Raw genomic sequence first — 27641 nt, forward strand, 5'->3', positions numbered from 1 at the left:
ATTTTTTAACCAGTGTCACAACCATTCCTTCTTGACACCATTCCACACAATCTTGGGATCCAGTTACCAATCTGAGCGATGGAAGCTTTCTTGTTTCTGCCCAAGGGTGTTAAATCATTACCAGGCAACTGCATCCACATTGTCCAGTCTTTCTTCATTCAGACCTCAAAGGGCTTGTTTACTGACACGTCAAGAGCTTGCAGCTGGCTGGTGAGCCCATCAGGCATCACAGCAAGCTGGGTTTTCAAGTCCACTGCAATTGCTTTTGTACTTTGTGTAACTTGGGCAAGAGGTCCAAAAACAGGCCAAGCTGGGATTTTAAGTAAACCTCCAGACCTTTGTGACCAGGCTTTGTTAAACCAGATTTTCATGCCTCTTCATTCATCCACCCTTTTCCACGCACATGGACAGTAACTCCACTTGGAATCTTTTCTTTCAGAAACATTTTCCTTTTAAAGGTGATCACAGATGGTAGCTTTGTGCCATCTGTACAACAGAGAAATGTGTTTTCTCATGCCCACTAGTTTTAGCAGCTACAGTCTTTGCTCCTTTGACAACTCCAGTTCTGTCAGATGGCACCTTCAATGTGAGTGGGATCTCATCCATGTTGGCGATTTGGGACAACTCAAAGTTTGGGGTTTAACGGACTGATAACATAAGGATGAAGTTCCAAAACGTGATTCTCACAGGCGGCTGTTGGTGTCCTCTTGCTCAAACCGTCTTTCTTCGTAAAGTTAAAGAACCCTTTAAGTGTTCTGGGAAAGCATCGTATTTTTTCTCATTCAGTCCTTTCGCCCTTTTCTTGTATCATATTGGTCAAAAAGAGATCCCCGTCTGAAGCGGCTTCAGAATCTAGGTCTTCACCTGCTCCTCCCCCGGCCACCCTGCAGGTTTCCCTCTGTCTCGGCATCTGACAACACTCTTCTTCCTGTTGACTCCACAATCTGAGGACACTCTGTGGGAGGAGGTCCAAAGTGTCTCCCACAGGCTCTTTAACATAGTTAATAACTATTAGCTTAAAGCTTGCAGTGTATGAAAACTGTTTCAACATTTTCCAAGGGATTTTACAATAATTTTTTGTAAAAATATCAGCTAGATTGCTAGCTCCTACCTAACGTGTATGGAGAGAATTGCATTGCTCTTTGTTGGCCCAAAATGTTTTCATTGCAAGTTCATTATATCTTCAACAAAACTGATTACTGTATTTTAGGGCATTAATTTGCATACGGGTATTATTGTTGCTTTCTCAAGTTACACTTTTAACACATAAGCCTAAATAAAAGAATTAAAAACACATACATAGATCCGAAATTAGTATTACCCATGTATAATGCTTTGTATTAGGCATATTGTTCTGCAACTTTCTTTTTAAAACATATCACTGTTTCTTGGTGTTATTTACATATTATGCCTGTAGATGTATCCCACTATTTTTCCCTCAAAAATTTGGGCAAAAATCTATGCATTATACACAGCAAAATATGGTAAACAAACTGAGAAAAAAAATTAGTGGTATAATCATTCTATAATCTCTTGGAGACAGACATTCCATCCCTATACCCTTCCTAGACGGAGCCAATGTTTACAATATGGTATGAATATTAACATATCTGCGTGTACACATAGTTTTGGATTTTTTATGTTTTTTTTAAATATTTCATAGTAGGCATATTATTCTGCAACTTGCTTTTTAAAAGATATCACTATTTCTTGGTGTTATGTCCATGTCATACATATAGGCATATCTCACTATTCTAATAGCTTCACAGTTTTCCATTTAACTATTTCCCTGTTAGTGAACATTAAGAATGTTTCCAGTTGTCCTGCCTGCTTTCATAAACTGATAAGCAAGTCTTTCTGGGAAATTAAATTTCTGAGTCAGAGTGAATGCACATTTTACACGATGACAGATGTTGCTAAATTACCCTCTAAACTGGCAGCACCACAGTTAATGGATCAAAACCTGCTTCCCTACAGTCCTGACTTTGGACTTCAATTTCTGCCATGCACGCGTCAGGAAAAAAAATAGTATTCTATCTTAATTTGTCTTTCTGTGATTACTAGTGAGGTTTAACATTTTTTTCTACATTTTAATTTGCCATATTTATTTCCTCCTCTCTGAATTGTCTATTTATGCCATTTATTTTTTATGTGGGTGGTTGGCTTTGCCTTATTAATTTATAGGAGTTCCTTTCATATGGGCCTATGAATAGTTTTTTATATAGGGTATCCATAAAGTTTGCGTACAACTTAAAATAGACTACTATTTTAAATTGCACACCATTTTATGGATACCCTGTGTGCGTTTGTGTATATATATATATATGTTTGTGTGTGTATATATATATATGTGTATACACACACACACACAAACACACACACATATATATAGGTTTGTCATTTACCTGTAAGCTTTCACATGGAGTAGTTTTTTGTTTGCTGTTTTGCTCTTTCAATTAATGATTTAGTTTTAATTATTATGAATACATAATAGATGCATGTATTTATAGAGTACATGTGATATTTTGATATAGGCATACAATGTGTAATAATCAAACCAGGGTAATTGGGGAGAATAAGAAAGAATGAATTATGCCTACGAGACCTAAAGATTGACTCAATACAGCAAATCTAAGTGGTTTTGGCCTTAAAGAGGGGATAGAGAAGGAGACTGGGATAGAAAGTTTATTCAAAGAAATAATAACAGAACTTCAGACAAAGGATCAGTACTCATGTACAGTGCAAGACTGTTTTTCCTACCCTCTTTAGTGCCTGTTACCCTAGTGTGATGTTAAAACCAGGTACTGTGACTGCTCACCTGGTTTGTGGTTCTTGTGAGATGCTTTCTCTCAGGGATAGTTGTTCAGTTTGTTGTTCCTGAGGGCATCACTGGAGGGTGCTATTCTTTCTATCTGTGGTCTTTGCTGTTCTATGCTTTTTTAAGTTTTGAGTATACAGAAGCTTTTATTCTGATGTGTCAAATTTATCACCCTTTTCCCTATAACTTACATTTTGTGCCCTGTTGAAAAGTCTTCTTATCCTCAAAGTTATTCTCCTACAGTTTTCTACTACTTTTAAAAATCTGTCCCTAAGGCAGGGCACGGTGGCTCACTCATGTAATCCCAGCACTCTGTGAGGCCGAGGCAGGTGGATTGCCTGAGCTCAGGAGTTCGAGATCAGCCTGAGCAAGAGTGAAACCCTGTCTCTAAAATATAGCTCAGCACTGTGGCAGGCACCTGTAGTCCCAGCTATTTGTGAGACTGAGGCAAGAGGATTACTTGAGCCCAAGAGTTTGAGGTTGCTGGGAGCCATGACACTACGGCACTCTGAGGGCAACAAAGTAAGATTCCGTCTTAAAAAAAAAAAAAAATTAGATCTTTATCATGTGCACTCATTTTTATGTATTAAAAGAAACTGCCAAACTATCTTTCAGGTTGCTATGTTATTTTACATTTCTACCAGCAACGTATGGGTGACCCAGTTTCTCCACATGCCTGCCAGCATTTGATGTTTGTCACAGCCCCTATGGCCCCTATGACTCTGGTCTGATTGCTGCGGGAAGGAACCAGGCGTGACAGGGATTAGAAGTACAAGCTTGCAGGGCTAACCTTGATGGCAGGATAGCCCCAAGCAACCTCCACAGTAGCCTTTTATTGAGACAGTACAAGACAGGTGAGGGGAGTGTTAGACACTGACTGCGTGCCTAAGGATCGGGCTCTTTCTCTGCAAGGAGCACCTGCGGACGAATCGCCCGAGGGTCCATTCCCCAGCTGCAAATCATCTTGCTCAGAGGTCCTCTGGCTCTTGGCGTCCTCTACACTTCCTCCCTCTTATGCATTAAAGATGTTTCTGTATAGGCAAGAAAATCTGTCATTGGTTATTTCAGCCATTCTCCTCACCAAGGAACTTTCCTTCCTGCTAAGTAAAAGAAACAAAAGGGCATATAAGCATAACACAGAATTACAGCAACGGAACTAATCCCGGCATAAGGGAAACTATTTTAGCCAAACTAGGCATAGGGGAAAACATGTCCCCTTTGTACTAATCACCACCCAACTACGTGCTACGGGCTGACCCATAGGGCCCATGACGCTTCCATGGGAAGTATTAACCACCACCTGAAGTTATGTTAGGTGGGGAAAGGGCTGTACCAAACTCAGACCCTTTCCAAAGAGCAGTATAACTTTAAGTAAAGATCAGGTGTCCAACTGAAACAGATAGAAAAATCCAACAAGTGACATTCTCTTAACCTTAGCCGATAGCAGTATTTACTATTACCTCCATGCCTGCTGTCCGAGGTCTTTGTTGTCTTACCCTTCAATGCATACTAAGCTTAGCTGGGGCTTGTTATTCAGCCCAAAATAATGAAATCCTGTATCAATCTTCCCACTCTGCATAGAAGCTCCAACTGCCTCTTAGGGAAATGGGATGCTGACCACTCTTAACTGCTTCCTGCTGAAGATGGACGGTGATATGGGAGAGGCAGCTAGAGTTCCCACAGAGGAGATTGATCCAGGGTTGGTTTCTCTATTAGGAAATTACCTAGTCTCCAAAAATCCTGTGAATAAAAGAAAAGTTAGTGCAAACAAATTTGTTAAGGTGCTGGCAAGGTTTCCTGCTCGTGTCGAGGCTTAATCCAGTGGGCTTAATCCACCACTGCTTCTCTTGGTATTCTGTAATAATATGGGCAAAACCTCAACCCCAATATAGTACATAACCAGGCTTCCACTCTGACATGTCAGGTTTTTTATAAAAAATACGTTGTTGTATTGGAGAGGATGGTGGATGAATGAGAGATGTCCAATGGCGATCTGCAGCTGTCTTTCCGTCGTTGCTGAGATTCAGAAAATTGGGCTTTTCTCCTATGTCCCAATTTTCCACAGTTATAACATTTAGGATGGTATGGACTGACCCCTTCTTTTAAAGCAGCAACAATATATCACCTAACCCCAGTAAGAATAGCCCACATAACAAAATCCCAAAACCAGAGATGTTGGCGTGGATGCGGAGAAAAGGGCACACTTCTACACTGCTGGTGGGAATGCACACTAATACGTTCCTTTTGGAAGGATGTTTGGAGAATACTTAGAGACCTAAAAATAGACCTGCCATTCGATCCTATAATTCCTTTACTAGGTATATACCCAGAAGACCAAAAATCACAATATAAAAAAGACATCTGTACCAGAATGTTTATTGCAGCCCAATTCATAATTGCTAAGTCATGGAAGAAGCCCAAGTGCCCAACGACCCACAAATGGACTAGCAAATTGTGGTACATGTATACCATGGAATATTATGCAGCCTTAAAGAAAGATGGAGACTTTACCTCTTTCATGCTTACATGGATGGAGCTGGAACATATTTTTCTTAGTGAAGTATCTCAAGAATGGAAGAAAAAGTATCCAATGTACTCAGCCCTACTATGAAGCTAATTTATAGCTTTCATATGAAGGCTATAACCCAACTATAGCACAAGAATATGGGGAAAGGGCCAAGGGAGGGGAAGAGAGGAAGGATTTTCAGGTGGAGGGAGGGTCATGGGTGGGGCCACACCTACAGTGCATCGTAGAATGGGTACAGGTGAAACCTACTAAATGCAGAATACAATGTCTACATACAATAACTAAGAAAATGCCATGAAGGCTATGTTGAACAGTTTGATGAGAATATTTCAGATTGTATATGAAACCAGCACATTGTACCCCTTGATTATTCAAATGTACACAGCTATGATTTAACAATAAAAAAATTAAAAATAAAAAACAGCAACAAGCAAATTAGCCTTGTGGAATTCCGTTCCTATATCAGCCTGTATGATGTATATACTGTATGCCTGTATATACTCATTTTGTGCTCTTAAAGGTCGCAAGGCCTTTTGACACTCAGAGTTAGCATTCTCAAATGCTAAAGTTTGGGATAGCATGTCTCTGAGCTGCGGCTGGGCAACGGCCTTATCAACTGCAGTTTTTAGTCGGGCTAGAAAGTCAGTATAAGGTTCATTCCCCGACTGCATTATCTTAATAAAAGATTTAGAGATATCTCCAGGAGCCTGAACCTTTTCCCAGGCCCTAAGATGACACAGCCTTGTCTGGACTATGGCTATGTCATCATACTGAAGTTGATTGGAAATCCCCAGCCACTGGCCAAAACCAGTGAGCTATTCTGATATTATAGGGACTCCTCTCTGCTGGTTTTGGCGACTCAGCAGGTCAGCCTCCTCCTTCCACCAGGTTTTGAACTATAAATACTGTCCAGACTCAAGAACAGTTCTGTCTATCATGTCCCAGTCATAAGGAATGAGCCGCTGCTCTTGTGCAAGCCCCTGTAACAGACTCCTAGAAAACGGGGATTGCATACCATACTGTGCTATGGCCTGTGTCAAATCTTTCAGAACCACAAAGGTGATCATATGGTGATCAAAACATTGGCCCCCTTGAGGGTGTTGCAGATTGGTAGGAATATCAGTGACAGTATCCGGAAAAAGCCCCAAAGTATCTTTCCATTTAAAGTCACCAGTTTTATGCCCATGTAACACAGCCTTCATAACAGAAGTCAGGAAGTGGTTCAGAAGACAGGTGGTTCATCTCCATAGGGAGGCGCTGAAGACAATATTGGATGGTCTAAGTTGGCATTTCTGACTGTGAGACTATTTACCAGGTCTTTCAATTGTTTGATCTGACCACCATAATGGCCATAAAGGTAATTCCTTGCTTATTTGTATCTATATCATATACTCTCGAATCCCACTTCTCCTTAGGTCCAGATTCTGTCTGAACCTCACTATTCTTCTCACTTTCAAATTCTGTTTGAAGATCGCTTTCTTTCTCAGTTTCTAATTCTCGTGACGCCCCCAAACAGGAAGTTACCCATTGTTTTCTCTAAATGTCTTTATTTATTTATGAAAGACCTCACTTATTCCGAGCAAGGTTCTCTAGATTCTAGATTGGCCAAAGGTCCCCCTTGCTCTGAGTGGAGTTTCCCTTTGGACTTCCTCCCACTGTCTGTCAAAGGCCTCACTTACTTCTGAGTGTCACTTTCCCCTTTGGTCCATGTCCCTGGTGTCCTGTTGTGTCCTGCCGAATCCTGCCAGATACGCCAGATGTCGCAGCCCCTATGGCCCCTATGGCCCTGGTCTCAATCACCGCAGGAAGGAACCAGGCGTGACGGGGATTAGAAGTACAATCCTGCAGGAGGCAGGCTAACCTTGATTGCAGGATAGCCCCGAGCAACCTCTGCAGTAGCGTTTTATTGAGACAGTATAGGACAGGTGAGGGGAGTATTAGACAATGACTACATGCCTGAGGATCACCATGGGCTTGGGCTCATTCTCTGCAATGAACACCTGCAGACGAATCGCCCGCGGGTCTGCCTCCCAGCTGCAAATCACCTTGTTCAGAGGTCGTCTGGCTCTTGGTGTCCTCTACAGACCGTTGCCACTACTTTTTTAATTTTAGCCACTTTAATAGGTATTTAGTGAAACTTATTCTGGTTTTGATTTGCACTTCCATAGTGACTAAAGATGTTGGAGTTTTTTTTTTTTTCATGTGTTCATTTACAATCTGTGTATCCACTTTGGGAAATGTCTCTTGTCTTTTGCTCATTTTCTAACTGAATTGTTTATATTTTTACTGTTGAGCTTTGATAATCCTTTATATATTTTAAATATAAATCCTTTCATGTATATGTGGTCTGCAAATAGATCCTCTCACCCTGTGGCTTATCTTTTATCCTCTTAACAGATCCTTCCACAGATTAAAGGTTTTTAGTTTTGGTGAAGTGCAGTGTATCCATTTCTCCTTTTGGTGTGAAGTCTAGGAATTCTTTGCCTAGTGCTAGGTCCTAAAGATTTTCTCTTACTTTTTTTTCTTAAGTTTGTGATCCATTTTGAATTAATTTTCGTTTAAGGGTAAGATGTCATTGAGGTTCATTCGTCCTGCCTGTGGACGTCCGGTCGCTCTTCCATGACACGCAGTGTCCATAGAAGCTGTACTGTCTGAATTTTCTTCTTACACTATTGGTATCCTTAAAGGTTTTTTTTTAATTAAAAATAAATAATATATGCATCTAATTTTTAAAAGAAAATGTAATGTTGTATATGCATTTTTTTTTGCAGTTTTTGGCTGGGGCTGGGTTTGAACCCACCACCTTCAGTATATGGGGCCTGTGCCTTACTCCTTTGAGCCACAGGCGCCACCCTGTGTATATAGTTTTAAAAAGGCGAATGTAGATTCCCTTTACCTCTGATGAAAGCAAGATTAGGCCCCATGACTTTTCTGATCATTAAAAATAAAAACTATTATTGTGTATGTGTATGTAGTTTAGAAGGAAACACCAGTCTTCCCTCTACTCATCTCCAATGCCTAATTCCTGCTTTCAGAGGAAACCACTTGGGACTCTCAGCTATTCATCTACTGTTTTACTTCATCATTCTAAATAATGCACTTGTTTTACTCTTTCTTGATTTTTTGATTTAAGATAATGTGTATTGATTTCCCATATGAAAGATAGTGGGCGAGCTCCCTAACTCAGCCTCCCACACGTTTCTCCTCCTCTCTACCCTTCCAATTTACTTGTAACCATTATTTCTGTTAAATAAACATAGTAGAACCTCCAGTAGAACCTCGCTTCACTGACCGCCTCCTTAAGGGGACCTAATTTTCATACATGGGACATGCACCACATGTGTGTGTCAGTGCAGGGGGTGGGGCTCCTTATGTTGACCACATCTGAATGTTGACAATTTTCCCAACTGGGAAATTACAAAGCTTGTGGTCATATGACAGAGCTTCAACTGTCTTCGCTGTGCAGCCTTCATTTGTATCATGCAGGACTCTTAAAATGCCCTCCGCTCCTTTTCTCCCTGCTGTCATGTTAAGTTGTCTCTACCTCTGGATGGAAATAGGGGCAGGCCCTGTGACTTTCCTGCCTACTCTGGGGTCACACACTCTGATCATGTGTGTTAAGTGCAGTCTCATGCAGTGATGGAAATACTAAGACCTGTGGCCTGATTTAACGGCGGGCTTTTCCTCCTTCCCAGGCTCTCGCCAGCTGCTTGGTATCAGCAAGGAGGTTGTATTTTGCTTCTTTTCTCTTTCCCCATCTACTGCTTCTGTTGTTAAATCTCCAGGGAACATATCTGAAGGCTGCTGGGTTCTTTTAAAACCCTTTCTCTCTTTCTTTGCTGTGAATCAGCACATTTCTCCTCCTCTACACTCTCTCCAAAAACTTTTCTTCACATCCTCCCTAATTTCCATCTCCTGAGCCGTTTATGGCCATGGATGCAGGCTGGGGATTAAGAGTCATAAAACTGATTCCCCTTATCTCATCTATTTTTGTTTTGTATCCGGATTCTACATAGTGGTCTTTGAGATGTCAGGTTTTTAAATAGTTTTGGGGCCTCATCCAAAATGTATTTTCCTTCCATCTCCATTCTCACACAGCTTTTTGTCGCCTTGATTACTGTGGCTTTCTAAGTTGAAGTCAGGGCCTGTTAGGTCTCTAACTTTGGTTTTCTTTTTTAAAGTTGTTTGGCTAGTCTAGTTCCTTTGCCTTTCTGTGTGAATATATTCTTTTAAGAGACAGGGTGTCACTCTGTCGCCTGGGCTGAAGGACAATGGCACAACTTTAGTTCATTATAACCTGAAACTCCTGAACTCGAGCAGTCCTCTTGCCTCAGCCACCTGAATAGCTAGGACTACAGATGTTGGGTCTGAGTCACCATGTTTGGCTACTTTTTAATTTTTTGTATAGAAGTGTCTCACTATATTGCCCTGGCTGGTCTCAAACTCCTGGCCTCAAGCAGTCCTCCTGCCTCAGCCTCCAAAGTGTTGACATTACAGGTGTGAGCCACTGAGCCTGGCCCCCATGTGAATTTTAAGGTAACCTTTTCAATTTCTACCAAAAATAAAGCATGCTCAGATTTTGATTTGGATTGGGCTGCATCTCAAGATCAAGTCTAACAATACTGGGTCAGGAATACAGTCTAGTTTATTTACCATTTATTTAAAGCTTCTTAACTTCTCTCAGGAATTTTGCTGTTTTACATGTCTCATACAGGCTTTATTCAATCTCTAAATATTTCATATTTTTATACAATTGTAAACAGCATTTTTCTAAAATTTCTATTTCCAATTTTTTCATTGCTGGTATTCCTGTATGTTAAAATACAATTTAGGGCAGCGCCTGCGGCTCAGTGAGTAGGGCGCCAGCCCGATATGCCGAGGGTGGCGCGTTCAAACCCAGCCCTGGCCAAACTGCAACAAAAAAATAGCTGGGTGTTGTGGAGGGTGCCTGTAGTCCCAGCTGCTCAGGAGGCTGAGGCAAGAGAATCGCGGAAGCCCAGGAGTTAGAGGTTGCTGTGAGCCGTGTGACATCATGGCACTCTACCTGAGAGCAGTACAGTGAGACTCTGTCTCTACAAAAAAAAATAAAAAATAAAAAAATAAAAATACAATTTAGTTTTATATATTGATGTTGTATCTGGCCTTCTTGCTAAATTTTGTTATTATATCTAGTAGCTTTTTTATAGATTCCAGAGTTTTTTTATATAAATGATCACGTCATCTATTAATAAAGGCATTTTTACTGGATGTTTGAATGTTTTGTTTTTCTTGCCTTTCGCATGTATTAGAACCCTCATTCACTTGTGGAATACAATTGAATACAAATGCTCAGAGTGGACATCCTTGTGTTGTCTCTGATCTTAGGGCAAAATCATTCAGGTTTTTCATAGATGTCTTTTATCAGATTGAAGGAATTCCCTTTGAGCGATAGTTTGGTGAGAGTTTTTATCAGGAACAGTTTCTGAGTTTTGTCATCTGCCTTTTTGAGGGGCAGGGCATCTGATGAGGTAATCATTTATTTTTTAGTTTTAGTTTGTTAATTTGTTGAATTTCATTAAATTAATTAAATTAACCTTGCATTCCTGGGATTAACTTTTTGCAGAAAAGTTTATTGAAAAGTTATCTTTTCAATTTTAGAGTAGTTTTAGACTTAATGAGAAGTTATAGAGCTATCGGTATTCCCAGGTACCCCTCATGTCTTATTAGTGTGATACCTTTATTATAATTGATGAACCTATGTTGATACTATTAACTAAAGCCTATACTTCATTCAGATTTCCTTAGTTTCTAACTACTATCCTTTTTCTGTTCCAGGATCTCAGCCAGAATACCACATGACATTTAGTCCTCTCATCTCCTGGGGCCACTCTTGGCTGTGACTGTTTCTAAGATTTTCTTTGTTTTTAATGAACTTGACAGTTGTGCAAAGTATTTTGTAAAGTGCCCTTCAAATGAGATCTGTTCGATGGTATTTTGTTACTAGACTGGGGTTCTGGGTTTTCAGAAGGAGACCACAGAAGTAAAGAGCTGTTCTTACCACATCACATCAAGAGCATGTCCTTCAACATGGCTTATCACTGTTGATGCTAATCTCGGTCAGTGGGCTAGAGCCAAGCTGGTCAGCTTTCTCCTCTCTAAAGTTACTGCTTTTTTTCCTCTTTGAAGGTTTTTAACTACAAATTCAATTTCTTTATAGATAACAAGGTAGTTGAAGTTAATCTGTTTCTTCTTGAGTGAGCTTGTGGAGTTTGTGTCTTTTGAGGAATTTGTTGAGTTTCTCTGAGTTTCCAAATATATTGCATAAAGTTGTTTATAATATTCCCTTATTATTAGTTTAAGATATATAGAATTTGTAGTGATGTCACCTCTATTATTTATTTTTGTAATTGTTAATTTGTGTCTTTTTCTTTTTGTGATCATTTTGACTATAGGTGTATCAGTAGGTGTATTGATCTTCTTAAAGCACCAGTTCTCTGATTGATTTTTCTCTGTTTTTTACCATTTTCTATTTCATTGATTTCTACTTTGATCCTTATTATTTTATTTCTTTTTGCTTTGGATCTCATTTACCCTTTTTCTGGTTTCTTATAGTAGAAACTAAGATCATTGCGTCCTTGTTTCTTTTCTAATAAGTGTGTTTAGTGTAATCAATCCCCTACTAAGATACATCACGTTCTCATTTTCATCACCTTCAAAATTCCTTCTGATCTCACTTTTGATACCCTCTTTAACCAATGGTTTCTTTTGAAGTGTGTTACTTCATTTCCACATATGTGGGTATTTTGCAGCTATCTTTCTGGTTTAGATTTTTAACTAATCACAGTTTTTGACAAATAACATTCTTTGTATTAATCATATCCCTTTAAATTTTTTGAGACTTGCTTCATGGCTTACAATATGATCCATCTCGGTGAATGTTTTAGGTGCAGTTGGAAATAACGTGCATTCTATTCTTGTTGGATGAAATGTTCTATAAATATTAATTAGGTTAATAATATTTGGTAGCATTGGTCAAGTCTTCTGTATTCTTACTAGGTTTATTATTTTTTTGGCCTATCATTTTCCTGTTAATTTCGGTGTAGAGGGTATTGAAATCTCTGATTGTAGTTGTGGGTGTGTCTTTTTTCTCCTGACAGTTGTGTCCTGAAGTATGGAAAGGTCGGCCATGTTCCTTCCCCTTCCTTCACTCTCATTGATCCTTTTATTCTAGTTACTCAAATTATCTTTGACAACTTTCTGGAAATTTTTTCACTACTTTAAATACCCCTTTTCTTCATTCTCTTTGTTCTTCTCTTTGAATCTCCTACTAGCTGTTGAAACTTTGGGCCTTTCCTCTGTGCGTCAGCTTCCCTGTCTTGCTGTCCATATCTTTTTTATTAACTCTGCCCTCTGAGGAAACTTTACCTTATTACTTTATTTATGACTGTACCCACTTATTTATTTGGCATCAAATTTCTCTTTGAGTTTCTCATTCCAATTGTATTAGTTTCCTATTGGCATTGCAAAAATTACCACAAACTATACAGCTTAAAATAACACAAATTTATTAAATTTCTTCTCTACCTTACAGCTCTGGAGATCAGATGTCCTGAAATGTAGGTGTTGGCATTCCTTATGGAGATTGTAGGAGGGAATCCTTTCCCCCTGCTTTTTCCACCTTCCAGAGGCTGCCGCAGCCCCAGGCTTCCAACCCTTTCTGTCTGTAGCATCTTCAGGCCTCTATGTTTCTGGCCCCTCCTGACTCGGACCCTCTTGCTTCCCTCTCATAAGGACCCTTGTGATAATTTCAGGTCCACTCAAAAAATCCAGGGCTCTCTCCACCTCAAAGTCTGTAACTTCATCACATCTGCAGATTCCCTTTGGCCAGTTGAGGTGACATACACACAGGTTCTGGAGATTAGGAGGTGAACATCTTTGGGGGATTGTTACTCTGCCCAATGTTCATTTTTTTTTTTAATTTTTCACTTTAATTTTACAAGTAATTAGACCTTTCCTATCCCTCTGAAAATATAAATTATTCTTTTTGAAGAGTTTCCTGTTGGTGGCTCTATATTAATTCTTAACCTTTCTGAGTACTTGTTGAGATCTGGCATCTGCTGTGTGAAGTCTGTCTCTCTGATGTTGAGACTCTTGGCTCTGCACTCACCTGCTTCCTTGAGAGCCCTTACTACTCAGCCTTCTGTGGTCAAGAGGGATAAAGGATGAGTGAGGGAACCAGTTTCTGGAAGTTTCTGGCTCCTGTGGCACTGCCTTGACTTCCTGTTTCAAGTTTCCACACTCCTTGCTCCTTCTTGGAGGCAGCTGCCCTTGAGACAACCTAGGGCAGGAGGACTCACCTGGCTGCTCTTTTCCCGGATTGCCTACCAGGGCACCCCCAGAATCCAGGTTCATCACACCTCTCCTTGGGAACCGTTTCAGGCTTGGTTTCCTCCATCCATCGCTTGCCACCATCTTCCAGGTGTTCCTCACATCCCTCATAATTTCTGGTTTACTGTGCTGCTGATTCTTGTTTCCCAATAGTATTTGGAATCTTAAGAATTCCTGTTTTATAATTGATAGGGATTTGCTGCATGAAAAGGAGGGCTTGTCTGGTGGTACTCGGTCTGACTTACTGATGCAAACTTCCCTTTAGACAGTGTTGTGTCCCAGTGGACACAGCTCTGTGGTCCCCGTGACGGCTTTAGGTGCTGAATGGATGTAACAGGAAACAACCTTGATTCACATCATGTGAGAATATTCTTTTTTTCAATTCTCTTTTTATCACTCTGAATCAATCCAAGGACATAAGCTACCATTTGTGCCGGAATATTTTTAATGTCCAATTTTAACAGAAAGGATAGGCCCCAGGTTAAGAGCTATTTGCGGACTAGAGATTGCACCTAGCTTGAATTTGATAAAATTGTCTATTTTATTTTGTAATTATTTTCATGGTTACATGTAATTATTTTTATAGCATGTGGTACTAGTTTTCAGTTTACATTTTTGGTGTACTGTTTCATGGAAAGTTATTCCAATTGATTTTGTTTTAAAAGTATCATGAGGATATTCAGGTACAATTATCCAAAGACATCTTTTGTATTATATTAGGCTAATGCTAGTTTCTGTTTTGAAAATGAAAACGAAACCACAAACCCAAATGTAAGTAGGACTTTCTCAGGAAAGTCACAATCCAGGAAAGATATTCCAAGAAGGCAGTGGTTCTAATTCACGGAGACCCTCAGGGGTCTAGACAGTGGCAGCTCCCCCATTTTTATCATGTGGCTTCCAAGTTGCTTCCCTAGTTGTTGCTACTCTAGCCAGCAAGAAGGGGACACATGTCTAGGCTAGATATGACCTTGAAGCCAGTGCGGCAAAAATGAGACACTCACATTCCAGGGAAAAAGAGCTCCACCAGATAACCACAGGTAATAGCAAAGCAGCAGCCAGGGAAATGCCGGCTCCAGCCAAGCAGCAGCCTCCAGGGACAGCCATGCCTTAGTCTGTTTAGATGCTGTAACAAAACACCTCAGCCTGGCTGGCTCATAAACAAAAGAAATGTACTATTTATTCTGGGGCTGGGAAGTCTAAGGTCAAGGTGCCAGTAGATTTGGTGTCTGGGGAGGGCCCTTCCTCATAGTTGGCACCCGGCCGTGTCCTCACAGGGTGCAGGAGGCAGACCCTGCCTCTCATAGGAGCTCCTGTAGGAGCACTAACCTACTCATGACCCGATCACCTCCTAAGTCGTTACTGTGCATGACCTAATATCTACTACAGACCTTAACTCTTAATAAGGTTTCAACATATGAACTGTGAGGGAACACAAACTGGGCAGATGGGACACACACCACATCGTTAGTCCTAATACGACGGGACCCTGCTGTACAGAAATGTGGGCTCCCCTACCCCTGCAGCAGCGAAGTTTCCTTGGTGAGACCCTGGTCCTGCTCTCTTGTCCTTTATTCTGTGGACCTTGGATTGGCCCTATCAGAAATCTTTTCTGTCTTCCAAGCCACGCTGGAAACTTTGGGGGCTCCTTCTCTGGTCTTTGTGCTCACTGCTCACTGCCACTCAGGAGTACGGTGCAGATGTTTTCAGCTAGGCTTGTGCTTCTTAACACACCTTGACTTCCTAAAAAAACATGGCGGCCTTATGACCTCCCTGCTCCCTGGCAGTTCCGTGTGCCCACAATGGCTCTGAGGGCTGCTTCACTTCTCCCCTTGCTTGTCTGACCCATGCCTCCCTCTCTTCACCTACCTCCAGGCCATCTGAAACAGCAGACTTGCGTGAGAAAGCAGACTTCAGGTGTAATCTTTGTCATGAAGCTGAGTTTCTTTGGTTTAAGGAAGTCTCTGAGAAAAATTTGGAAGAATTTGGCAAGGAAGATTTGGCAAAGAAGCAGTTAGCTTTTCCGATGTGGGGACCTAACCTCTGATCTTTCTCTTTTTCCTTTTACTGCCTCTCTTTCCTCTCTTCCTGCCTTTACTTGTAGACAGGGCAGTTCTTACCTTTCTTGTAATAACTTGCTGCACACACCTAGGAGTAACTAACATACTGGAATTCTGATTTATTTAGCTTCTTTCTTTACAGCTGCTGGTATGTGGTCTCTCTTTGGAGTTATCATACAGGCAAAAGTGTGACCAAACTAACAGGAGTCACTGGCGTTTGTGCCTGGTGTACATTTCCTCTTCACTGCTGCCCGCCTGCTGAATCGCTGCCACTAATTTTAGGTTTTACTGTGGCAACACCGCTCTTCTGGTACCAGTTTCTGGGTTAGTTAGAGAATAGTAGTTACTGTTTCAGAGAGGCTCAGAAAGTCCAGGGCCAGAGCTGCTCTCTTAAGTAAATGAACCCAAAGTGGCTTCTGTCATTTCCATTTCTATCCCTCTGGCAAGATTTTAATCATAACACCACATCTAGCTGCAAAGGTTGGGGACGTGAGCTGGATAGCCACATCCTACCTATAGTTATCTATGCTTCTGCAGAAGGAGGGAAGCTGGGTTTGTGTCCAGCCTGCAGTCCCTACCACACGTACTGTTCACTGCAGATTTGTTGTGGAGGACGATGTCTGTCCTATTCCTTGGTGCTCTCCATTAGAGTGTGGTACCAGGTACATTCCCCCAAACAGCGTGAAAACTGTACATTGGGATAATCTGGGGGTTGGTAGACATTTCCTGTAGCAGGCCAGACAGTAGATATTTTAGGCTTCATATTCTCTGTTAGTTACTCAACTTGCTGTAGCATCCACAGACGACATCCAAGTAAGTGAACGTGACTCTGTTCCATTAAAACACTATCTGGCTCACAGGCCATAGTTTGCCAGCCCTTGGCATGACTCACGGGGAAATCAGCTCAGCAGTATCTGTCAGGTACTCAGTGGCTTCATTCCTGGAAATGTGTCCTAAAGAAATCACGTAAGCAAAGCTTATTATAGCACTATCTAGTTGTTTATTTACGTCTATTTGTCAATAGTAGGATTGTGGCCAAGTAATTTATGGTCTGTCAAATGCTTTGTTCTGCAGCTATATAAATGTCTTTATATGGAAATGATATGAAACATAAAAATGTTTATTAGTATGAGTATGATTTGAAGTAGAAAAGAAAGACAGCGTTTTAAATATACTATGACTACGACCTTATTAAATCTATATCTGCATGGAAAACAGGGAAAAAGGTGGGATATGGGCAATAATTATTTTTTTTTTTGTAAGACATTCTCTAAACTGTATTTTGATAAGAATTTTTGAACAAACCAAAAAATATGCTTAATAATGGGAAAGTTATGGCTCTTGAAGAGGAGGTATACATCTTTCTTTAAAGAAATTATGCCCCCTGTGACATCCCCCACTTGTCCTGGCTGGCAGGAAGCTCAGTACCAGAGACTCAAGCACAGCACTGCGCAAATGCACACAGTGAGATTGTGTCCCCCACAGCACAGCACTGCACAAATGCACACAGCGAGAGTGTGTCCCCACACAGCACAGCACTGCACAAATGCACACAGTGAGAGTGTGTCCCCACACAGCACAGCACTGCACAAATGCACACAGCGAGAGTGTGTCCCCCCAACACAGCACCGCGCAAATGCACACAGTGAGATTGTGTCCCCCACAGCACAGCACTGCGCAAATGCACACAGCGAGAGTGTGTCCTACACAGCACAGCACTGCACAAATGCACACAGCGAGAGTGTGTCCCCACACAGCACAGCACTGCACAAATGCACACAGCGAGAGTGTGTCCCCCCAACACAGCACTGCGCAAATGCACACAGTGAGATTGTGTCCCCCACAGCACAGCACTGCGCAAATGCATACAGCGAGATTGTGTCCCCACACAGCACAGCACTACACAAATGCACACAGCGAGAGTGTGTCCCCCACAGCACAGCACTGCGCAAATGCACACAGTGAGATTGTGTCTCCCACAGCACAGCACTGCACAAATGCACACAGCGAGAGTGTGTCCCCACACAGCACAGCACTGCGCAAATGCACACAGCGAGAGTGTGTCCCCCACAGCACAGCACTGCGCAAATGCACACAGCGAGAGTGTGTCCCCACACAGCACAGCACTGCACAAATGCAAACAGCGAGAGTGTGTCCCCACACAGAACAGCACTGCACAAATGCACACAGCGTGAGTGTGTCCCCCCAACACAGCACTGCGCAAATGCACACAGTGAGATTGTGTCCCCCACAGCACAGCACTGCGCAAATGCATACAGCGAGATTGTGTCCCCACACAGCACAGCACTACACAAATGCACACAGCGAGAGTGTGTCCCCCACAGCACAGCACTGCGCAAATGCACACAGTGAGATTGTGTCTCCCACAGCACAGCACTGCACAAATGCACACAGCGAGAGTGTGTCCCCACACAGCACAGCACTGCACAAATGCACACAGCGAGAGTGTGTCCCCCCAACACAGCACCGCGCAAATGCACACAGTGAGATTGTGTCCCCCACAGCACAGCACTGCGCAAATGCACACAGCGAGAGTGTGTCCCCACACAGCACAGCACTGCACAAATGCACACAGCAAGAGTGTGTCCCCACACAGCACAGCACTGCACAAATGCACACAGCGAGAGTGTGTCCCCACAACACAGCACTGCGCAAATGCACACAATGAGAGTGTGTCCTACACAGCACAGCACAGCACAGCACAAATGCACACAGTGAGAGTGTGTCCCCCACAGCACAGCACTGCGCAAATGCACACAGTGAGAGTGTGTCCCCCACAGCACAGCACTGCGCAAATGCACACAGTGAGAGTGTGTCCCCCACAGCACTGCACAAATGCACACAGTGAGAGTGTGTCCCCCCAACACAGCACTGCGCAAATGCACACAGTGAGATTGTGTCCCCCACAGCACAGCACTGCGCAAATGCACACAGTGAGAGTGTGTCCCCCACAGCACAGCACTGCGCAAATGCACACAGTGAGAGTGTGTCCCCACACAGCACAGCACTGCGCAAATGCACACAGTGAGAGTGTGTCCCCCACAGCACAGCACTGCTCAAATGCACACAGAGTGTGTCCCCCCAGGACAGCACTGCACAAATGCACACAGTGAGAGTGTGTCCCCACAACACAGCACTGCACAAATGCACACAGTGAGAGTGTGTCCCCCACAGCACAGCACTGTGCAAATGCACACAGCGAGAGTGTGTACCCCAAGGCACAGCACTGCACAAATGCACACAGCAAGAGTGTGTCCCCCAACACAACACTGCGCAAATGCACACAGCGAGAGTGTGTACCCCCAACACAACACTATGCAAATGCACACAGTGAGAGTGTGTCCTACACAGCACAGAACTGCAGAAATGCACAGAGCAAGAGTGTGTCCCCCCAACACAGCACTGCACAAATGCACACAGTGAGAGTGTGTCCCCCAACAGCACAGCACTACACAAATGCACACAGTGAGAGTGTGTCCTACACAGCACAGCACTGCGCAAATGCACACAGAGTGTGTCCCCACAGCACAGCACTGCATAAATAAATGCACACAGTGAGAGTGTGTCCTACACAGCACAGCACTGCACAAATGCACACAGAGTGTGTCCCCCACAGCACAGCACTGCACAAATGCACACAGCGAGAGTGTGTCCCCCATAGCACAGCACCGCGCAAGTGCACACAGTGAGAGTGTGTCCTACACAGCACAGCACTGTGCAAATGCACACAGTGAGAGTGTGTCCCCCACAGCACAGCACTGCGCAAATGCACACAGTGAGAGTGTGTCCCCCACAGCACAGCACTGCACAAATGCACACAGCGAGAGTGTGTCCCCCACAGCACAGCACTGCACAAATGCACACAGAGTGTGTCCCCCCCAGCATAGCACTGCACAAATGCACACAGTGAGAGTGTGTCCCCACAACACAGCACTGCACAAATGCACACAGTGAGAGTGTGTCCCCACAACACAGCACTGCACAAATGCACACAGTGAGAGTATGTCCCCCACAGCACAGCACTGCTCAAATGCACACAGAGTGTGTCCCCCCAGCACAGCACTGCACAAATGCACACAGTGAGAGTGTGTCCCCCCAGCACAGCACTGCACAAATGCACACAGTGAGAGTGTGTCCCCACAACACAGCACTGCGCAAATGCACACAGTGAGAGTGTGTCCTACACAGCACAGCACTGCGCAAATGCACACAGAGTGTGTCCCCCACAGCACAGCACTGCACAAATGCACACAGCGAGAGTGTGTCCCCCACAGCACAGCACTGCGCAAATGCACACAGTGAGAGTGTGTCCTACACAGCACAGCACTGTGCAAATGCACACAGTGAGAGTGTGTCCCCCACAGCACAGCACTGCACAAATGCACACAGTGAGAGTGTGTCCCCCCCAGCACAGCACTGCGCAAATGCACACAGTGAGAGTGTGTCCCTCCCCAGCACAGCACTGCACAAATGCACACAGCGAGAGTGTGTCCCCCACAGCACAGCCCTGCTCAAATGCGCACAGGTGTGTCCCCCCCAGCACAGCACTGCACAAATGCACACAGTGAGAGTGTGTCCCCCCAGCACAGCACTGCACAAATGCACACAGTGAGAGTGTGTCCCCACAACACAGCACTGCACAAATGCACACAGTGAGAGTGTGTCCCCACAACACAGCACTGCGCAAATGCACACAGTGAGAGTGTGTCCCCCACAGCACAGCACTGCACAAATGCACACAGTGAGAGTGTGTCCCCCCAACACAGCACTGCACAAATGCACACAGCGAGAGTGTGTCCCCCACAGCACAGCACTGCACAAATGCACACAGCGAGCGTGCGTCCTCACCCTTTAGAGGAGGGTAACCTCACATTCTATACTTTGCTTGGGGCAGTCCCAGTACATGTCTCTTGATCTTGTGTGATTTTTAAGAATATCCCCCTTTTCATCTCAAAAGTTCTGTTGTTTGGATGACAATTAATATTGTTTTCCTTCCCTTGAGGGCTTTACTTTTTCTACTTCTGTTCTTTAAAAAATGTTATTCTGAACATAGATATTGGTGTAAACCATTTCAAAATTTCTGCTTAGAAATTTTGAAACACACCAAACACAAATTAACTGAAAACTTGGAAAGGAATTCAGCCCTAACCCCCCAACAATACATTACGTTTGAGTGAAGCGGCACCTGACCTGGGCTCAGTCCTGGCCCCACATCTCTACCCTTCCAGCTTGTGTCCAAACGGAGGGGTAGTTATTGGAGACAGCACCTCCCAAGACACGTGCTCTCATTGCCACAAGAAGAACTCAGCCTCCCCTTGATTTGACCTCAGAACGGCAGTGTGGATAGTGCTGGGCATGGTAAAAATGAAGAGGGGTTGGATGAAAGTACCACTTCCAGGCATCAGGACCCAGTGTTGAGTGCTCACACTATGCCTGGTATTATCTGGTGCTTTGTGGACATAACTCAGTTCTTCCCCATAACAGTACTGCAAGGAGGAGAGAATGATACAAAATAAAACAGTAGTAATTAATACTCCAATGACAAGAGCAGCTGTGCTTGGAGCAGTGCTGCGGGTTAGATAATGTGCGAAATGCTTTACATATAGTTCTAGTACATTTTTTGTCCTTATTTTATAGATGAGTAAGTGGAGGCTGAGAGAGGTTAAATGAGATTTCTCCAAGGTGACAGAGCCCGTAAGTAGCAGAGCTTGGCACTTCACCCTATAGACGTTTCATTTTCTGTCACTAAGAAGAAATACTACACATGTGAGATGACGTCTCATGCCTGTAATCTCGGGGAGGCAGAGAAGGGAGGATCAGTTGAGCCTAGAAGTTTGGGAACAACCTAGGCAACATAGCAAGACATTGTCTCTACAACAACAACAACAACAACAAAAGCAAAAACAAGAAAGAAAGAAGAAACTTTGAGTTAACTGGGTGTGGTGGTGCCTGCCTGTAGCCCCAACGACTCTGGGGGCTGAGGCACGAGGATCACTTGAGCCCAGGAGCTTTCTGTGCTCTGGCCTGGGTGACAGAGTGAGACCCTGTCTCCAAAAAATAAAAATAAAAATAAGAGAAGAAGAGGAAGAAATACTGGAAAATGTTAGAAAATTAGAAAATGTTCAAGAACATTGGGAGTGATCGATTTCCCAGATTCATGACCACAGGGACTCTATGGTCAGCAATCAGTTGCAAGGGAGTCCTCCATGCACATCTGACTTGGAAGAAGAAAGCACGGCTAGGACAGTGAGTGCCTTGGTTTCCTTGCCCAGGCCGTGCTTATCAGAGTTCTATCTCGCCCTTCTTGGTCAGTAGCTGTGTCTCTAGGCAGATTAAGTTTGTTAGAAGGGTGATGTGCAGCCAGAGATCACAGATGTGCAAAAGTTGGCTTTTAAGAAGGCTCAGTGTCCGGTAATTGGCGTCTCCACTGCTGCAGACTCTGCTGTGTGCCACTGTTTGTCATCTGCCTGCGCCTGTCCTAGGCTCTGCCTTTCTGCATTTCCCTCGGCGGCACTTCATGTCCCCATCCCAAAGAACCCCATCCAGAACCTACCACTGGGTTCTTTGATTTTTGTGGCTGGAATTTGTGAGTGTAAAGGGGTCCTGTATTGTTTGTCTTTGAGGCACAATTTCAAAAGAAAATGACATTTTATAGGCTACATTAATGGGAAGTTACTTTCCATTAGGATTCTGAATGATTTGCACATAATGTTTATAAAGTGAAGGAAAAATGTCAAGCATTTCAGTAACAATTTAAAGCAAAGCTCACACAACGCTGCCAGAAATGAATTCCAAGAACATTTTCTTCACCATTTCTTCTTTCTAAAGAAAAAGAGAGTGAGATGAAAGAATGTAGGTCTATTAGGCAGACTGCACCCTGGGACTGAGATGGAATCTTTGATAGTATCACTGTGAGGTAGTTCAGAAGACAATACAGTGAGCCAGAAGTGGAGGAGGGGAGAATCACATCTTGAAATGATGGATTGCGAACAGAATCCAACTTAAGCCCTGGCTGGGAGAGACAACTAACTGCCTGTCCAACGTGTGAGTATGGGGTCATCAGCATGAGCTGCTTGCTCCTCTGTCCCCAAAGAGAAAAAAAGGCCAACAAAAGTCTTTGAGCTGAAATACATACCTGGGTAGCTCCTAGATAACTGTTGACCTTGAAAAGAAAACAGCGTAAGAACTTGTGATCTGTGCCCAGTACCTTCCCCCAACACCAGGGGATTTTTGTCAGTTGTCACTTAACTGAATTATGAAGACTAGAGGGCAAAGTATAGTTTACATTTTTGTATCAACTTATTTTTTAACGAAGGTTTTCTTTTTTTCATTTCACTGAATTCTTTTCAGAGGGTACCACTTTCTATAATCACAACCAAGGGTTAATACTCTTCAAACTGGGGTCTGCTTTAAAAATGTAGTAGACGGAGATTAGTTAACAAATGTGCGTTCCAAATGTGTGCTGCAGGCTGCAGGAGTGAGGCAAAATAAATCTCCCGAATGGCTTGTATTAAGACCTTCTAACTCTTGGTAGGTATAAAAGAGACTTTTATAAATTTCTTGACACTTCTCAGGCAGCTCCGAAGTAATTTCTAGAGCCTAAGTCGTTGCCCTCATTGAAGCAAAATCTCTAGGATTACATTAGAAAATAAACATTTATTGGAAAGTGAAATGTGAAGTTTGAAAATTAAAGAAAACGAGCACTTTGCAAATAGGAATATGTGCATTTTTTTTTTTTTTTTTTGGCCGGGGCTGGGTTTGAACCCGCCACCTCCAGCATATGGGACCGGCACCCTACTCCTTGAGCCACAGGTGCCACCCCAGAATATGTGCATTTTTTAACCTACATTTCCACAGAAGAAATTAAAATTTCCAAAGAGCAGTGACAATGGTGATTACTCAGTCAGCAGATTATTTCTTACTTTTCTAGATTCATTTCCGCATATTATCAGGAGTGCTTCAGAGTCAGGCTTATTGACAAGAACAAGTCCTGTGCTGTAGTTTAGATTCTGGCACGAAGCTGTGTGACCTTGGTGATTTTCTCATCAACTCTGGGCTGATTGGAATTTTTCCCTAAATGAAGTGATTGGACTTAATACATTCCAAAGGGCTTTCTAGCTCTAAATTCTACAGATGCAATATTTATCTTTTATGAGTATTTATCATTCTTAATAATTTGAAAAGTGAGCAAGGTGAACTTTAATATTTTCTGTACTTAATTTTTTTTAATGAAATATTAATGATGATTGTTATTGTTGTAGCCATTGATGCAGGAATTGGTTCGAAGAGTCTTCTTATTTTCCAATCTGAAGGAAGCTTTGGAGGGGAAGGTTTTCTCAATGCAGGGAATGGTTCCTATAACTCTTTTAAATAGTCTGTAAAAAGTGTTTTCGAAAAGCCCTAAGATGTAACTTCTGACTTAGTTATGAACATTTTGATACTACTTGGCTGGAATTATATCAAATGCTGCATTTTTTAAAATCTTAAAACATACTCTGTACATAGGGACTATAAGCTAAAATTTTAAATGCCAGCATCTAAATGTTAATTTATATACTTATAACTAGAAAATAGCATAGAACTTAACTTGTTTCTGGGGATCACAGTCGAGCAGCTGCTGTGTGGCACATTCCAGGTGACTTTGGATCACATGAATGATGCCCCACTTTGTCCAGTGGGTGGGGCCTGTGAGTGCAAACTCTAATGCCAGATTATGGGAATGAGAGACATGGGAAAAGCATCGGAAAATAGTACAAGGCCTCAGACCTCCCAGTCAGGACCACGACAGGGAGAGGTCAGCCTGTAGCCAACTAGAAAACACTTGCTCTGTCTGAAAGGGGTGGCTGATCCAGGTGCCCTTCCCCCAGAATGTGGGCTAACAATAGCTAGCCTTTCTGATGTTTCAGAAGAAGCCAGAGATTTTTTGAGAGAAGCCATAAACCACAAGTGTATATGAAACCTCCTGACTTTTAAATACTGGCAGCTAATCAACATTATAAAAAGCAAGGAGCAGGCTGAACAGAGTGCCATCTGCAAGTGAGTCCCCAGGCCAGCGGCCAGAAAGCCATATGTGGTTAAGGCAGCCACTTGTCTTCCCTTCTCCATAACTCAGAGGGAAAAACCACCTGCAAACGTTGTGCCTGGTGGTAACAAAGGGGTCGCCTCCCAGGAAGATTTTATAAATAAATGGGGTGCAGCTCCTGAGGAATCTGCAAAAGACATCTCAATAGACAGGCTTCATGCAGTGGAGGACACAACTTTATTAGTTTAACTTTATTAGTGAAACTCCTTGAATGTCAACTGTGGGACTCAAGGAGGACTTGGTGTTAAGGTTAAAACAAGTCATTGTTTGTTGTAATGATTAAGCTTGAGTGATCAGTAATTTCAGTAAATCATACCTCCTGTGGGTAAATACGAGGCTGCGATTTCTAGAAAGACAGTTCACAGACTTTTGTTCAACTTTACTCCTTGGTTTCCTACTTACCCATCATAGACTAAGACTTAAATTTGCAGATATGGACGTTGGGACCCAAAGGGGATCTAATGTACAGTGAGGACCCAAGGATCTAACGTTTCTGACCAGTGTGCTTTTACCAATGGACAAAAATCATATTGTAAAGATGTTGAAAATAATGGTTTTTGTGGTATTTATCAGAATTATATACTAATGGTGTGTCTGGGCCAGCCAAAGGGAAAGTATTAGCATCAAAGAATTTTGTTACAAAAGTTTGAGATTCTAGACCGGAAAAAAGAAAGGATAACTTCTGAAGGGAGTTTGAACCAGATGTGCTTATTCTAATTCAGAAGAGATGACATCCCACAGGTTGAGTGTGGTAGCTGGCCCAAGAGAGTGTTTGAGAGTGAGTCTGAACCAGAAAGAAATTTGAAAGTTTCAAATCAGGTTTTAGCCCTCCACAGTAGGAGAGGAACTATCTAGTGAGATGGTACAGGTACAGTTAGATCTCAGGGTGACCTGGGTCGAAGAACCAAACCTTCCAAAAGGAAAGTTGGGTCCCCTCCTCACTGGGCTGCTGACTCCCCCCATGAACCAGTGCCTTTCTCTCCCCTCCTTGGCTGCCCTGTGAGTGGCACAGTAATAAGGGACACCTTTGGATTTCCAGACTTCAGACTCAGAAGTGAGGAAAAATGAGCCCACCCAGCCCACGGGGGTGTTACCTGCAGGTCTTTCTGTGAGCAGGGCTTTGGAGTCAGAGGGAAGCCCAAATCCTGGTGTGTCACTTCATAGCTCTGGGTGTCAATTTCATTATTTGAAAAATGGGGATTATCACCCCTGCAGCACAGGGTATTCTAAGGATTAAATTAGATCATGTAAAGTAGAAGTGCTGGACTCAGCACTTGCTATGACACAGCAACTGTTAATGCTACATAACTGGTTATCTGATTTCCCAGCCTACTGCAGACTGGAACCAGCAGATTAGGAAGGCCCGAGGGACTGCTTCGGGAAGGCCCACTGACAGCAGGAAAAAAGACAGGTCGCAGCCCGACTACAAGGGAGGCAAGAGAAAACCTATAAAAAGCAGGAACAAAAATTCAAAAGGCACAGCCTTCTGGGGCATTTACTAAAAGACAAGAGCCCTCCTCAGGTCAGTAGCTTGTGGGAGTCTCTGCACCTTGCACAGGGACTCATGCTGACAGCAGTTGTGTGAATTACTTTTTTGTCCATCCCCTGTCACCTCTAAAAGTAGGTGTGGGGATGGGTAATGGTTTGCCTTTCAGTGGGGATGCTCTAACCACAGGCTTCCAGGTCCTAAAATCCCCAAGTCAAGGCCAGCAAAGGAGAAGAGACAACCACGGGATCCTTTGATGGTCTGAAAATAACACAAGCTCAAGTGCAACAAAACAGCAGTGATATTTAGTGCTACAGATAGAAAGATGCAGCTTTTCCCACTTCCCACCCCTTCTGCCTTTGTGTTCTTCAAAGTCAGAAAGGGAGACCTTGAGATAGGCTTCCAGATCCCAGTATTTGGCAAAGAGAGATGAAGAGGGGACAGAAAGACATGGACGGGGGCAGACAGAGGTAGAGAGGGGCAGATAGGGATAGAGAGGGGCAGAGAGAGGTGGAGAGAGGCAGATAGGGATGGAGAGGGGCAGAGAGAGACAGAGAGAGGCTGATAGGTATGGAGAGGGGCAGAGAGAGGTGGAGAGAGGCGGAGAGAGGCAGATAGGGATGGAGAGGGGCAAGAGAGGTGGAGAGAGGCTAATAGGATGGAGAGGGGCAGAGAGAGGTGGAGACAGGCAGATAGGGATGGAGAAGGGCAGAGAGAGGCGGAGAGAGGCAGATAGGGATGGAAAGGGGCAGAGAGAGGTGGAGAGAGGCAGATAGGGATGGAGAGGGGCAGAGAGAGGTGGAGAGAGGCAGATAGGGATGGAGAGGGGCAGAGAGAGGTGGAGAGAGGCATATAGTTATGGAGAGGGGCAGAGAGAGGTGGAGAGGGAGCAGGGAGAGGTGGTGAGGGGCTCAGAGATGTGGTGAGGTGGGCAGAGATATGGAGAGGGGCAGAGAGAGATGGAGAGAGGCAGATAGGGATGGAGAGGGGCAGAGAGAGGTGGAGAGAGGCAGATAGTTATGGAGAGGGGCAGAGAGAGGTGGAGAGAGGCAGATAGTTATGGAGAGGGGCAGAGAGAGGTGGAGAGGGAGCAGGGAGAGGTGGTGAGGGGCTCAGAGATGTGGTGAGGTGGGCAGAGATATGGAGAGGGGCAGAGAGAGATGGAGAGAGGCAGATAGGGATGGAGAGGGGCAGAGAGAGGTGGAGAGAGGCAGATAGGGATGGAGAGGGGCAGAGAGAGGTGGAGAGAGGCAGATAGGGATGGAGAGAGGTGGAGGGAGGCT

At 43.5% G+C, this 27641-nt stretch overlaps 1 protein-coding gene across 4 annotated transcripts in view; it reads left to right on the forward strand.

Annotated features, from left to right (window-relative positions):
* SH3GL3 (SH3 domain containing GRB2 like 3, endophilin A3) overlaps nucleotides 1–27641 on the forward strand; it is a 200853-nt gene that overhangs the window by 160968 nt on the left and 12244 nt on the right. Inside the window, exon 9 of one of the 4 annotated variants that reach the window (XM_053594736.1) lies at nucleotides 26201–26390. The exons of the other annotated variants lie outside the window; for them this stretch is intronic. Within the exon in view, the coding sequence (XP_053450711.1) occupies nucleotides 26201–26229 (29 nt within the window). The 3' untranslated portion in view covers nucleotides 26230–26390. Of the gene's footprint in view, nucleotides 1–26200; nucleotides 26391–27641 lie in introns of those variants that run through there. 4 annotated transcript variants of the gene reach the window in all.

Source organism: Nycticebus coucang, chromosome 6, assembly GCF_027406575.1.
Source record: "Nycticebus coucang isolate mNycCou1 chromosome 6, mNycCou1.pri, whole genome shotgun sequence".
NCBI lineage: Eukaryota > Metazoa > Chordata > Mammalia > Primates > Lorisidae > Nycticebus > Nycticebus coucang.